The sequence below is a fragment of the Ictidomys tridecemlineatus genome, chromosome X, assembly GCF_052094955.1.
Source record: "Ictidomys tridecemlineatus isolate mIctTri1 chromosome X, mIctTri1.hap1, whole genome shotgun sequence".
NCBI classification, from domain to species: Eukaryota; Metazoa; Chordata; class Mammalia; order Rodentia; family Sciuridae; genus Ictidomys; species Ictidomys tridecemlineatus.
In genome coordinates, this window is record NC_135493.1 from 57299132 (window position 1) to 57314147 (window position 15016).

General features: G+C 37.7%; 1 protein-coding gene across 2 annotated transcripts; it reads right to left on the reverse strand.

Moving 5' to 3' along the window:
- Positions 1-765: 765 nt before the first annotated feature.
- Positions 766-7835, reverse strand: Tspan6 (tetraspanin 6). Of its 2 annotated transcripts, none has more exons than XM_078034468.1 (8): positions 7665-7835; positions 6399-6587; positions 5922-5996; positions 5165-5263; positions 4657-4791; positions 4022-4105; positions 1983-2099; positions 766-1035 (listed from the first exon to the last, which is right to left on the reverse strand). In XM_078034468.1, the coding sequence occupies exons 2-7, from the start codon at positions 6408-6410 to the stop codon at positions 2031-2033; spliced, it is 474 nt and encodes a 157-aa protein (XP_077890594.1). In that variant the 5' UTR covers positions 6411-6587; positions 7665-7835; the 3' UTR covers positions 766-1035; positions 1983-2030. The 2 variants fall into 2 exon arrangements, with proteins under 2 accessions (XP_077890594.1, XP_013216794.1); XM_013361340.4 differs by lacking the exon at positions 7665-7835 and adding an exon at positions 7491-7658.
- Positions 7836-15016: the final 7181 nt, after the last annotated feature.

Below are 15016 nucleotides of genomic sequence, written 5' to 3' on the forward strand. Positions count from 1 at the left end.
TTAAAAAAAATATACTCCAAGTAGAAACATGGGACCTTCACTTTCTCAGTGGAAAACAACCATCCCAGAAGATTTTCTAAAAGTTAACACAATTCTTTTAGAGGACAACAATATTTAAGTGAAATATTTATATTTATTAACCAAGGACACAACCAAAACTAAGACTATTAAAGTTGACCATAATATTGACAGTTAAGTCATATCAACATGGTAAAGAAATTTTAGCTAGAGTTAATGAAAAGTTCCATTGAGTCTGTAAGGAAAATACAAATTCTAGCACCACTAAAGTAATAATTGGACCCTTTCAAACAATAGGGAAAGTATAAACACCAGTATAAATACCCTAATTTGGAGGCAAAAAATATAAATTGTATGCTGAACTCTGATGTATCACTGAACACAGGTAGTACCTTTTAGTTTCACTGCTTTAGACCCAAGGCTGTAGACTATTACCACCACCCAGGAACTGCAATGATAGGTTCTATCCAATGACTAACTGGAATTAAAGTATATAGTATGACCCTCTGCCTATCAGCAGAACAGAGACTAATGGAACATTTAACTTTCTTGATGTAATTACACAATAAAACCAAATAAACCTTGGCTGGGAAGGGACCAGTTCAGAGACATCAATTTTCAATCAAACTACATAAATTAGCAAATTCAGAGGGGTCAAGTTTCCCTCGATTACAATGTATCAAAACAGCAATTACACAGTGCCTTTTAAAGGCTACACTCTGAGAAAGAAAGTCAAGAGAAACATAGTTTTACTTCATTTTACAATTTACTAGCTCTTCCAGTGTTTCAGAGAGATACAGGGTTTCAAAGATCTAACATGAATGAGACATCATGGGACAGAAAGTGGACTTAGAACATACTGAACAAACATCTTGATTGAATCAGTCTACTGGTATAGTTTTTCAGTCTACTGATGTAGTTTTTCAATCTACTGGTGTAGTTTTTCAGCCTACTGTAACTAGTGATGTCAGTCTTCCAACCAGGCGATTTTATAATTCACAGGGGAACCTAAATATCCTAAAATTAAAGAAAAAAAGTTAATTTACTTATAACCTAAGTTTTAATACCTGCATTCATCTGTTACCTCAATGTTAAATCTGTATTTATTTGCCCACATTCTAATCTATTCCCCCTAATGAAGACCTCATCTGTTCCTTGTCAGTGGCTCAATTACAATGTGAAGGGTACCTTAGGGATTCATTCAGCCAACAATTATCACAATATTTTATTTTCCTCAAAATCTGATAATTTATGGCTCCTAATAATAGTCAACCAAAAACATCTCTTTACCAAGAAAAGAACACTTGGAAGCACTGATTAAGACTGTGGTGAGCCAGGCGCAGTGGCCCATGCCTGTAATCCCAGTGGCTTGGGAGGCAGACACAGGAAAGGTGAGGCCCTAAGCAACTCATTGAGAACCTGTCTCTAAATAAAATACAAAAAATGGCTGGGGATGTGGCTCAGTGGTTGAGTGCCCCTGGGTTCAATCCCCAGTACAAAAAAAATGTGCTGGGGGGGAAAAAAAGACTGTAGTGAATGAAAATTAGAGAAAGAAGTACCAATATTGGCCAAGGGTCAAGAGCAGAGTGCACTTGCCAGGTAGTCTCATGAATAAAGTAACTATTGGGATTTTCTGTTTCTCTCCACTCTTAGGTTGAAATATGTGAGAAAGAGGATTGACTACTTATGATCTTTAGGTTGCAATATACATGTAAATATGTAAATCCATAGGAGTTTTTCTGTTGCATAAACACAGAAAGCATACACAGAACAAGCTAGGTTCTTCTTTTCTGGCCAGGCCTTTGTATATACAGAACTAACTTACCTAATGCAGGGCTCACACAGCATCAGCAAGACTGGAATATGCTACTGGACAAGACGTTGGCAAACTCAGTCCATGCAATACATGCACAGGCTGGAATAAACATTAGTGCTAACAGAGCTGAGAATCAAAATGAACGCACCTTTAAGTTGCAGAGAAATAAGCCCTTGTTCTTTTTTTTTTTTTTTGTTCACACTATCTCATACTGGTTATTTGTTATGGCACGAGAGAGGTAGTAGGCTAGAAAGATTCCAACTAGCTGAAAAGAGAATACAAACAATATTAAACACACATACATGAGAGAGCTTGAAGATCTCAGCATAATATGTATTATTCTTTTACTTTTAATTCACCAACAATTTTTGAGTTTTTATAGTTATTTTTGATGTTCTACAGACTCTAAATCACATTCAAAGAACATAAGTTTTACTATTACTGTGACCCAGAATTTCACTACTGGCACTGAAGGAAAATTCAGGAGTCATGAGTTTTTAAGTAACCATCGGTGATTTCCAGGGAAAAAATAAGGATATGGCTTAGAATAAGCAGCTTATCAAGTAAAACCTCCATTGATGAGGGCATTGATTTTCTTGAAAAGCAGTGCTGTGATAATGTAAATGTTCTAGAATATTCATGTTGTTCAATATAGTAGCCACTTACTCTATTATGGTTACTGAGCATTTTGGGGCCAGAGTAGCTGAGATTTTGATGTTATTTAATAATTAGAAGTGCTCAAAACAGGCCACTGGCTTCTGTTATTAGTACAGATTTAGATAGTTCTATATGCTACTTTATAAATATATTAGGACTACCCTTGGATTAGTCTTTATTTTTAGAATGTTGAATATAAGGGACAAAAAGTCCATGCCCTAAATAAATAATTTAAGCCACAACACAATTTTTTCATGCTACAGCAAGAAGCATACTTAGGAAAGACAACTCAACCTAAACATAATGTCCACAAAAAAAAAAGGCACATATTGAATGTGGAGTTGTGTGATCTTAATTTTCATAGGCTGGAACTTATATGCAACTCACTATGGTAGCTGCAATCCAGGAAAGATCCTGATGATTTTAGAATCTTGAATGATTGCTAAAAAAAAAAAAAAAAAAAAAAAAAAAAAAAAAAAAAAACAAGGTTCCTATCCATCTCATGTTTGTTTAGTTAACTGAGATGTCACTGGGTCTTTCTTCTAGTTCATGCCTTGAAACATCAAAAGCCATGGTAATGATAATAAAAATGTAGACAACTCTGTAGTTGTGGAAAGTTGTGAAGAAAAACCTAAGATACAAGATATAGTCCCTCCTTAAATAAAACAAACCTAAAGAATGACCCAATCAGGGCTGGGGTTGTAGCTCAGTGGTAGAGTGCTTGCCTCGCATGCATGAGGCACTGGGTTTGATCCTCAGCACCACATATAAATAAATAAAAATAAAGACATTGTGTGCATCTACAGCTAAAAAACTTAAAAAAATTTAAAAAAAGAATGACCCAATTACAAATCAAAATCAATACTATGTGTTATGGTTTGGATGTGAGGTGTCCCCTGATAGCTCATGCATGAGTCAATTCAAGAAGTTTTATAGGAGAAATGGTTTTGTTATGAGAGCCTTAACCCAATCAATGAACTCATCCTCTGATGGGATTCACTGAATGGTAACAGAAGACAGGTAAGGGTGTGCCTAGAGGAGGTGGGTCCCTGGCGGGGGGGGGGGTGCCTTTGGGATATATTTTGTATCTGACAAGTGGAGTCTCTCTGCTCTCTGATCATCATGTGAGCTGCTTCCCTTTGCCATATTCTTTTGCCATGATGTTCTGCCTCACCTCAAGCCATGAGGAATAGAGCCTGCTATCTATGGACTGAGATCTCTGAAACTGTGAGCCCCTAGATAAATCTTTCCTTCTGTACAGTTGTTCTTGTCAGATCTTTTAGTCACAGCATTGAAAAAGCTGACTAAAATGCTATGTATACAAAACAAGTCCAATCACTCTACCACAAAAAAAAATAAAAGGATTTTTATACTAGATGGCTGAATTTTTTTTTAAAAAAATGTGATTTCTCTTACATTGCTCCCACTATCCAGGCCCCTAAAGCAAAACCTTCAAGCATTAAAAGTGAAAATCTTCTAGTTTATACCTACAGAGGAATGAAATATTTCCTAAGGAATGAGGAGACTTACCTGGAAGCAAGCAACTCCAAAGGAAATTCCTGCAACAACTCCCATTTCTGACTCTATAATGGTCATCACCTTTATAAAACAACCCTAATGGGAGGGGGAAAGATCATTAAGTACAACACAAGTAATCTGTTTTTCTATATAATACTTTGATCATATAGCTTTTGCAGAAAGATGAGCTTTAACTACTATTAGCCTATCATTTTTATTGAAGTCTCTTTTCCTGTGTATGTTCTCAATCCCAACTATTTCCAATTTTCAATTATAACTTTGAAAGTATTACTTGCTTATTGCATGAAATCAAGTCATCACCTGCCTGCCTACTTCAGATTATGAGTATTAATGTGAGCAAAAATTAAATTACATCAACTCTGTATTAAGCCCTCAAATATTGTCAAATTAATTCTAAATGGCTCCTTGCAGGGGGCATGGTGGTGCACACCAGTAATCCCAACAGCTCAGGAAGCTGTGGCAAGAGGATCATGAGTTCAAGGCCAGCCTCACCAACTAAGAAAGGGCCCTAAACAACTTAGGAAGACCTTGTACCAAAATAAAAAAATAAAAAGGGCTGGGGATGTGGCTCAGTGGTTAAGCAACCCTGGGGGTTCCCTTATACCAAAAAAAAAAAGATTCCTTACTTCATTGTTTACTTTATCTGCATCTTTTTGTGGAGAACAATCTTCAAGTTTACAGCAACTCTTGGGAAATCCTGTTTCTATGTAATATTTTGTATCTTTCCAATCATTATAATCGGTGACACCGCAACAATGCAACTGAAAAATCCAACAAAACATAGTTCATATTACAACTTGGGAGTCAAATATTTAGCCTGACATCATCTTCTAATGAAATTTGTGCTCAAAATAGCATTTATTGTATTCAATGATCTCTCACCTCAATTGATTCAAGAGATTTTACTTGGTTCTAACACCAAGCATGATAATTTTGGACTCACCTTACTTTCCTGCTATAGTAGGCACTAACAGTATTTGTCTATAATGTAGGTGGGAAGGGAAAAAACATGTACAGAAGTGAGAAGAGCCCACATTTCAAGTGAACAATATAGTAGCCTGACTCTATCCTTTTCTCTGAGGCAACATAGGATGTGTTCCCCTCTTTAGAATCCACCACCTATAACCAACTTACCGTACTTTGGATCTTGTCTACTGCTTCACTTCTATAATCTCCCGTCGAGTTGTACTGCTTTAAAGCTTTCTCATAATTAGTCTTAAAGCTGTTCTTAATCTATAACAAAAAAACACAATACCAGTAAACAAATATTCTAGAAAGTTCTTTTGATTTCTAGGGTCAAATAAGAAATTCTTGCATGTATCTTTGATGTATAATAATTAACTTCCATCATCTAGTCCTGTCTTCTTAGGGAATATAGTACAGCTGAGGGTACACTAAGCAAAAACATCACAATGTAAGACAATAACCATGACAATTTCAAAGTGCTGTGAGATAATTTATTATCCAAGTGGCAGCTCTGTACTGTCTGTTCCACACTCCTCACCCCCAATCTTTCTCCACTTTAAACTGACTATAAATTTGATGACTATGGAATGAAGCTACAAAATCTAATTTGGGAAAATGTACTGTTAGACACTCTAATGAGCTTTTGCTATTCACTGAATGATTTCATAGCAACCCCAAGTACCTTTAATTTTCTTTTGATGATTGTCAGTCTACAATTTTCTAAATTTTCATTTATAAAATCAATAAGAGTGGGCCAAAATTTTTACTAGAAAGCCATTACTGTAGGCTAAGATTGAAAATAAGATTTAAATATAGCTTTAAGTGACTTTTAACTATTAAAAGTTATTTAATTCTGCTACCTAATCCATTGTTATTCTTTAGAGGATACGTTTTACTAGATTAAGATTCCCTAAGTCACATTTACCTCATGTCTGAAAACAAATCCTACGATGGCAGCAACCAGTTCGACCAAAAAAATGAGAGTCAGAAACATTGCATACTGTAGGATAAAAAAGAAAGTTCAAGTCAGCATAAATAAGATTTATTACAGCTGCAAAGGGAGGCAAAGGGGGAAATATTGTTCTCAGTCAGTTCAGCATATTTTTTTTGAAAAGGGCAGGTGAAACAGTATCAAAATGTCTACTTTGAAAGTGGAAATTGGAGTGGAGAAGTGTTACTTGGCAAATTTTCATAAGGAACAGGAAAAGTTGTAAAGGGCTGTGGCCAGTTCCAAATGTCTACTTTGAAAGTGGAAATTGGAGTGGAGAAGTGTTACTTGGCAAATTTTCATAAGGAACAGGAAAAATTGTAAAGGGCTGTGGCCAGTTCCAAGAAACAAAGTCCACAACATATAAGACTTTTCTAAAGTCAAGAATCAATTTTACTGAAAACAAGGGCTCACCAGTTTCAGCATCCATGCAGAAGCTCGGCAGGTAGCAAAACAGCCAAAGGTGCCCAAAAGAATAATGACAGTGCCTGTGCCGATGAGCACGAAGGGGACGTTGGTGGCCTTCTCATTTAAAAGTGAAAAATAATTTTCCAGGCTCACCTTGCCCCAAATGCCAACAGCAAGAAGGATAACACCAGTGATCTACATGAGAAATCAGAGAATAGAAAGTTAGCACTGTATACGCTAGCATTTTCAAATCACAAACCAGGAAGTACTTAAGACACAATAGGTGTGAGAACTAATTTAGCAGTCTGATGGCCCAAGCATTGTAGCTAGAATATGGCAGACAAGTGGGGAAGGTGGATGAGGGTATGAAGGGGATCTGCTCATAAATGTAGGCCATAGGCAAAGCAGATTGTCCAAATTCTTTAAATTCATCTGTTTTCTTGTTGTAAAAACAAGCTCATGGTATATTTGCCTGAGGAATGAAAATGTCCTTAACCCTTTTACTCCAGTCTTAAAGAAGAAAACCTTCCTGGAGGGGAATAAAAAAAAAAAAAAACGTGTTTTTGAGTTCCAGAACCACCCCCCCATCCCCACTCTCTATTAAAAGATCTCTCTAGGTTAGGGTTGAACAGGATTACAAAGGGATAGTATATAAAAGCAAATCCAAGAATAGATTGGCGGGAGTGGAGCCAGACTATACTTACCTGTGAGAAACACTCCCCTCTTACGAAGCAGTGAAAAAAAGAAAGACACTAGTAGGCAAGCGAGCCCTGAAACTGGCCGGGCTAGTCTTGCCTCTCCAAATGTTCATGGACACCCCCCCCTCGCGTGCTCTGGCGGTTTAACTCCCTTCCTCGCCTCGAGCTTCGAACTCAGAACGTTTGTCGTGTCTGTGTCCCAGCTCACCCTTCCCTTACCGTGACCCCGGTGCAGACTCGATGCCCAGCTACTAGTCGCCGGCGCCGGGGGTCCCAAAAGCGACAATCGCTCAAACCCCACCCCATCCTCGACCTGAGTTCCCTCCACTCAGGGTCACACACACACACCCGCATCTAAGCCCGGAATCCCGAGCAGTGCCTGGACGCTTCCGTCTCTCACCCAGAAGATGAAAGTGTAGATCAAGAGAACGCTCTTGAAACAAGTAATGACTGGTTTAGTCTGTAGTCTCCGAGACGGGGACGCCATGACTATCCCGAGACCCTGCACCACCGCACCAGGCGATCGAACAGAGCGAAGGAGACTCCTAGTCCCCGAATTTCTCCGGAAACTTACGAGCGTCTGCAACTGAGAAGAGCCGGAAACACTGTACGATTTTCTAGAGGGTGAGGTGAGGGAGGCTGTCCGGAAAGTGGCGACGATTTCCGAGCACCCCCTGCCGAAGGTTACCGAAAACTGTACACAAAGGTTCTAGTGTCAGAAATATCTTAGATCTTCAGTGGAGCTTGCTTCGGTTTTTTTTTTTTTCCTCCCGAAGAATCTTACCCGCCCCCCCCCACCTTTCTCCCGTCCTCATAACTTCCTCATTGTTTGTATCGTCAGCACCGCCCGCAGTGCTTTATGATTCGGCCTCCCTGGCCACTGCTGCCCCTAGAAGGAAAAACAAAAGAATAAGAAAGGTTAGAAACTATATAAGAACGTTATTACGTGGGAAAATACCCACAAGAAATATATTTCCAAACAAAAACAAGCAGATTGCCAAGCAATACATACAGAAGCATTTGTTTAGACAAAAAGTGAATTTCTGGTGAAATCAGGCTGATTTTACTCCTCAATTTTGCTCTAAATTTAAGAACATTGTTTTATTGTGGGAGTGATAAGAATAAACGGAAGGAAATTATGACTTTTTGAAAGAATTCCAAAGCTAAGTATTAAAAGACAGTAATTTCAAAATGTCCTTCAGGAGTTAGCAAACCTCCATTATCCCACTGCTTTCTTGTCCCCTAAGTCATTGGAAGGTTGAGGTGAATAACGAACATAGAATTCAGCCACTAACTGTAAACTTATAAAAAGGGAGGGTACTACAGAGAATGCCAGGTAAATGTGAGGCCCTCTGAGATGTTAACAGTGAAAAGCACTGTGTATTCCAGTCCCCTGATTCTTCCCATTAAGAACCAACTGATCACAGAGATTAAACCTAACGTCACAAAGCTAATATCACAGTCAAAACTAGAGATTCCTGTGCTTTCTAATCCAGGCTGCTGCTTCTATTTTAACAGATACTTATTATATTTGGTTTTGGGATGTGTTTTGTAAGACTGTAAATTAGTACAACTATTTTGAAAATCATTATGGAGGTTTCTCAAAACACCAGGAATGGAACCACCATATGGGTCCAACTTAGATAAATCTCTTGGTATATATGTAAAAGAATTAAAGTCAGCATACTATAGCAATACATGTATACCACTTTACAGCAACACAATTCACAATAGCCAAGTTATAGAACCAGTACAGATGTCCATCAACTGACAAATGGATAAAGAAAATGTGATTTTATATATATACACACACACACACACACACACACACACAAAATAGAGTTTTATTCAGCCATAAAGAAGAAAGAAATTATATCCTTTGCAGGAACTGGAGAGCATTATGCTAAACAGTCAAGGGTCACATGTTTGCTCTCATGTGGAAGCTAGAGAGAAAAAAAGGGAAAAAGACAGTCTCGTGAAAATAAAAAGGAGAACAGTGAGTAAAAGGAGACCAGTGAGTAAAAGAGGGAATAGGGGGAAAAGAGGTGGTACTGGGTAATGAGATTAACCAAATTACATCATGTATGTGTATGAATGTGTCACAATGAATCCCACTTTTACATATGATTAAAATGTACCAACAAAAAATAAATAAATTTTAAAACACTCAATTTTCAATTTAGTAGAAAATATATACTTCATGAAACTTTCTCAGGTCTTTCTGCTTCCTCTATAAAAGTATATCCTTATATAGGAAAATACAGTTACCCCTAGGAAATCTGAGTTGAAACTAACAAATAGTATTGATTCATATGTTTCTCTATCCATTCAGTGAAACAGAGCATTGAAGTTTTATAAATGGACATCCCTAGTAAATTATGTCGTTTAAAGTATGAAAGTGAAATCGTTTTTCATCTTAAATCATGTACGTAGGTTCAAGTTTCAGTATGTATCATTAACATATTGATCTATATTGTTATAGCACAGAATGTGTGTTAATGTCTGATTTCTCAACCAAAGTGTAAGTTCTTTGAGGGCAGAAACTGGATGTCAAATAAACGTTATGTTATCTCTAGAGCAGTGGGGTTAGAAGGCATTATCAGTTCCCCATCCATCCAATCTCATCATCATTGACATCATCATTCACATCACAAGGAGCCATTTACTGCTCTGCAATTGCAAAAAGTCCTCTTTTCATGGAGCAGAGGTGGATGCCCAAATTTTTTCTGCTTGAAATTTTGCCTTAAACATATACCACATAACCAGAAAACAGGAAAGTTCCATTGATTTGGTCACACAGAGCTTCACTGTTGCTTTGAATATTGACCTAGGACCAGCTCCTATAATATCTTGCCAGACAACTAAGGTCCAAGGAACAACTATTGGAGAGTGAATTATTGCACTTTCAGTCTTTATCCTAAAATTATAAAGGCCTAACACAAAAAGACATAGAATGGATAAATTACACACAACACACACACACATACACACTCATCCTATGAGGTATCCTTGTACTAAAAACAAGTATCCAAAGAAGTCTTGCTAACTGCATCTTAAACAGAAAGTTTCTTTTGAAGCTTAGGTTTGTACCATGTCCTGGAAAGGGTTTTCACTTTGCGCCTGAGAGCAAAGAAATATTTCCGTGGCTGACAGAAAAACAAAATTGCTAAAAGCAAAAGCCACATCTTATTTCCAAGAATGTGTTGACTTTTCTCCTCACCCTTCCTCTGCCACTCACAACGCTGCTTTGTTTGAACAACATCCTTGCCAAATTAAACCAGAGACTGACATGGAAATTAATATTCCTATGGCCACAACACCTTGCACTAATGCCTCGCACCCCACTACACCCAGTCCCCCTCACCTCCCACCTCTGCCATGCCACCAAACTCAGAAGTTCAGTTCAAACCTAAGCCAATGTCCAGGTCCAAACCCAAACCAAAGGGATACTTAATTCCATCTAAGGCAATTTAAGAAGTGTTTCTCTATTCCATAAGATAATTTTTTTCTTAAAATATTAATAATAACTATAATAGTGAGCACTAACTATGTACCAACCATGGTTGCTAAGCACTTGATACTGGTTACCGTGTGAACACATCACAAAAGCTCTATTATGAGATCAGCATTGCTACTGCCCTCATTTTACAAATGAAGATACAGGTTTAAAGACACTAAGTAGCTTCCCTAGGACTAAGCCTAGCCTGTGTCTGTTTCCTTCATCAGAAACAGGGCCTACTCTGATGAGACATGGCAGCCGTCGTACAGCTATCTTGGCTCAGAATAACTGGAACAAAGACTGCTGTTGCTCAGACATTTAGCCACAAACAAGGGCTCTTTGGAGCCCCTGAAGCATAAGTAACTTGATGATTACCCCAATTCTGACTTGCTCTTGGGGAGTTTTTGTTGAGGTTTACTCTTGCCTTCACTCGCCTAACACAATTCAACATTTACTAGAGGTTTGTGTCCCTTCCCCATTAACTTCCTGTAACCTTCATGATTAGGTTTAAATGGCTTTCTTTGGCAGACATCAGGCAAGGGAAATGACAAACACTATTTTGCTTTTAAATTCAGACCTCTCCTGTGCCACTCCGACCTTCCACCCCTTCTAAACCCCCAAACACAACACACTCTTAACCTATTCCCCACCACTTTTCCAGTATGAATTTTCTGTTCCATACCAAGCCAATATGATTATCCCCTAAATAAGCAAGGCTTGTTCCCTACTCCCTGCCCACCCAAATCCAATTTCTCCCTCTACTCAATGTCCATCTTCACCCCATGAGAATATTCCCTTCCCACACCCCACCTCTTTCTCTAACATCAGCACTCATAGTCTAACCAACACTCACTCTAATTCAGACCTTTAATCAATCCTATAGTACCTGCTTTACATTTCTACTTACCTACTTTACATCCTGCTGTCTAGATGTTCAGAAACTACAGAAGAGCCAGTGTGGCAGGGCTCCTGCACTTTCTTTTATACCCTCCTGAACACCCTAGGACATAATGCTCAATTGATGAGCTCATTGGGTGCTCAGCCAATCCCTGTTGAGTTCATTGCTCATTAAGGTCTTGGCTGGTCTCTAGAGGTACCTGCACAGTAGTTACTCAAGGACTGATTATTTAAATCAAATTAAAAACTAAGTTTTAAGACACCCCTATATCACACTATCATAAAACTGGAAAATTAAGTTGAGCTGCTAGATAAGGTCTTGAGACATTCCTACTCTGTGTGTCAGGAACCAGTAAAAAGGCATCTGCCATTTCACTCAGAATACATTTTATCACTTATTCACATAATAACCTTTCATAAACACACATAATAAACTTTAATTTTCTAGTCCCTTTTCCAGCATCTCTCCAATTACTCTTTGGCTAAGTGCCTATTATGAAATTTCAAAGTACTTCTTATTTTCTGAAAATGCCATATTTTATGTTATGATCATGTGATACCTTATCTTTTCATCAGTTAATTCATATCCTCAATTAAAAATTAATTTCCTGAATAGTAATATATACTTTATTTCCTATTGTCTCTTGTATGTTCCTGTTATCCTTCCCTGAAATTCTCTTGCTGTGTCCAGATTTTGATCATTTTTTCATCTACTCTTTTCAGATTCTCCATGAAACCTTTCAATCCCTGATATAATCTTCTTCAAAACTCATAATAATATAGTTTGGGACATAAAGGAATGAAAACTCCTTTTTGAATGGTATCAAACTTTATAATCAATACCTGTTTTCTGACAAAGTTGTTTCCAGACAAGCCTCATTGAACTTTGCTGAGATCTCACCTAAGTAAGTCAGTTTCTGTATCTAGTAATTTTTTAAAAAACAATACTTTATTGGCTGCTTTTAAGATTAAGAGTCAAAGTTGAAAATGGTACCAAGCATTAAGAAATTTAACAAGTTTAATATGTATTTTGTCTATGTCTTTGTGCTATCTTCCCATCCAAACCCTACAGATAGGTGGGATTTTTTTTAACTTCCTCACAGTATCTTTGTTCTACACACATAGCAGTTGCTGTAAAAATAAATTTTAAAGTAACCCCACTTGTTTTGGATAACCTCTCCATATTACTTTCCCCAGTGCTTCACAGGAATGCTGTCCTTCTCATATCACTTATCCTATTTATCTCTCTATGATTTCTATATTCTCCCCACTTCACTTTCTTCTTTGACCTTTCTTTGTTTCACTCCCTCTAGCTTTAAGAGGGATTGAAGCCCTATATGCATCTTTGTGTTGGGTGCTTAGAATAAGAACAAGGCTAAAACAAAGCCCTTGCCCTCTAGGACCTCACAGCTTACTAGGGGTCAAAGATAAATTTTTAAAAAAATTTCCATAAGCGCAACAAGTTCTATAATTGAAATGCACACAGTGTGCTGTTAGAGATAAGGCAGGCAAAGTGAACTACCTCTGACCCAGATGAGCTGGAGGAGCCTTCTCAGCAGAAAGGATGCATACAATTTCAACAGGCCAAGAAAGAAGGGAAGGTAATACAGAGTAAATATGTACAAAGGCACAAAAGCATGAAAGGAAGAGCAAGAAGATCCGTGTATCTAGAATGAGGAATCACAAGATAGGTTGAGGACACAGATAGGGTTTGTTTGTGACGGATATAGTATGCCAGGCTAAGAAGGTCAGACTGTATTCTACGCCAAGAGGGAGCCAGTGAAAGTTTATTTTAGAAAGAAAACAACCCTGATAGAATTTATTGCTTTGACTGATCTGTCTCTCATGTTCTCCTCTCTCCCCCCCTCCCCCCCTCACACACACACACACACACACACACACAAACACTCATTTCTTATATTTACTTTTTCCTAACATGAATTCAGAATCAACTTCTAAATTGAATCTTCTATCCCAATCCTATTTATTCAATTTTGTTTCCTCTCACTCCCTTGAACCATCTTACCCAAAGGCCCCTCCCACTCTGATCTAACAATGGAGCTCCTATCTATGTCAATTTCTTTGCCTGAGAATAAACCAAAGTTCACCACTCCCCAGACACCTCCCTTCTCTCTCCTTCTAGAGTCCTGAGTCTACACTATAGCTTCTAGCACTTTGTTACTGTATAGTGTTCCATAGTTTTCTAATTATCAGTGTCCCCCTTCTCACCCCTACTAAACATAAATTATCGGGAAGCTTGAAAGTAAGCTCAAATAAGATGAAGGGTCACACATGCCTTTCTCACCACTGTATCCCATATGCTTGCCTTCTAGTAGATGACCAATAAAGATTCCTGAACACACACAATTGTAATTAAGAATATTTTTGCTTAATGTCTGTCTCCTCCACTCCATAAAGGCAGGGATATTTATACATTTTGTTCATTGATGTCTCTCAAGCACCTAAAACAATGTGAGGCACATAACAAATGCTCAACAAATATTTGTTGAATTAATTAGGATGTCAGGGATTTTGTCTTGTTCCTCACTATATTCACCATCTCTGTGTGACACAGTAGATGCTTGATAAATTTATTGAATGAATTAGGTCAAGATCATGTCTTCTGTTACTCTATTGCTGTCACAGTTTTGAACACATGGCACATATTCAATATGTATTTGTGATTAATTGGATATGAAATAGTTTCAGGCTGGTAACTAAACTTTGTATTATTTTAAGTATAGTTCTTCCCTTGATGACTGAGAAGGAGTTACCAATTTTTTTATACACATAGAAGAAAAACCCTTTCAACAATTGTTAAACATTTTTTCATCTACAACCACTAACTTTTCAAGAGATATAAATATCAACTTTGAGGAAAGAAAGAAAGTAAAGATCCAGTCTGTACTACTCAAGAATAATCTCATTACTGAATATCAAAATGAAGAAAGCTTGTTTAATTAAGAGAAACAGCTCTCCATCAGAGATGACTGGTAACTATTTAGCAATGGCTACAAATTTGCCTTGCATGTATCATTTAGATTTGCTTAAAATCATCCCACAAAAGCTTTTCTAGGAATGCTTTTCCTCCATTCTTAATATGAAAAATCAGTCTTGATTCTTTTGGCAAGAAAGGCATGGTAAAGTTAGTGAGGTAGCTCAGTTGTAGAATGCTTGACTGTCATGTGGGAGGCCCTGGGTTCAATTCCTAACACCACACACAAAATGCATGGAATTTTTTTTTTTGTAAAGATAATTTTATCAGAAACTGAAGTCCTGAGAAATTAGGTCATTGGCACAAGGATTTCAAAGCGTGCCTGACCCTGTACCATATAGTTGGTAAGGCAACTTGGAGTTTGAGAGTACTAAGAAATTATAGAAGAAATCTCCAGGGAATGTCAAAGCCAGCTAACACTCTTCTCTTTTCCTTGGAGTTTGTGAAATTCCTTTTCATTCAATCCTGATGTAATGCTGAGTAATAAAAAGTAGTGTGTTCTTCAGCACAACACATCTCTGGAAGCCCTTTAACC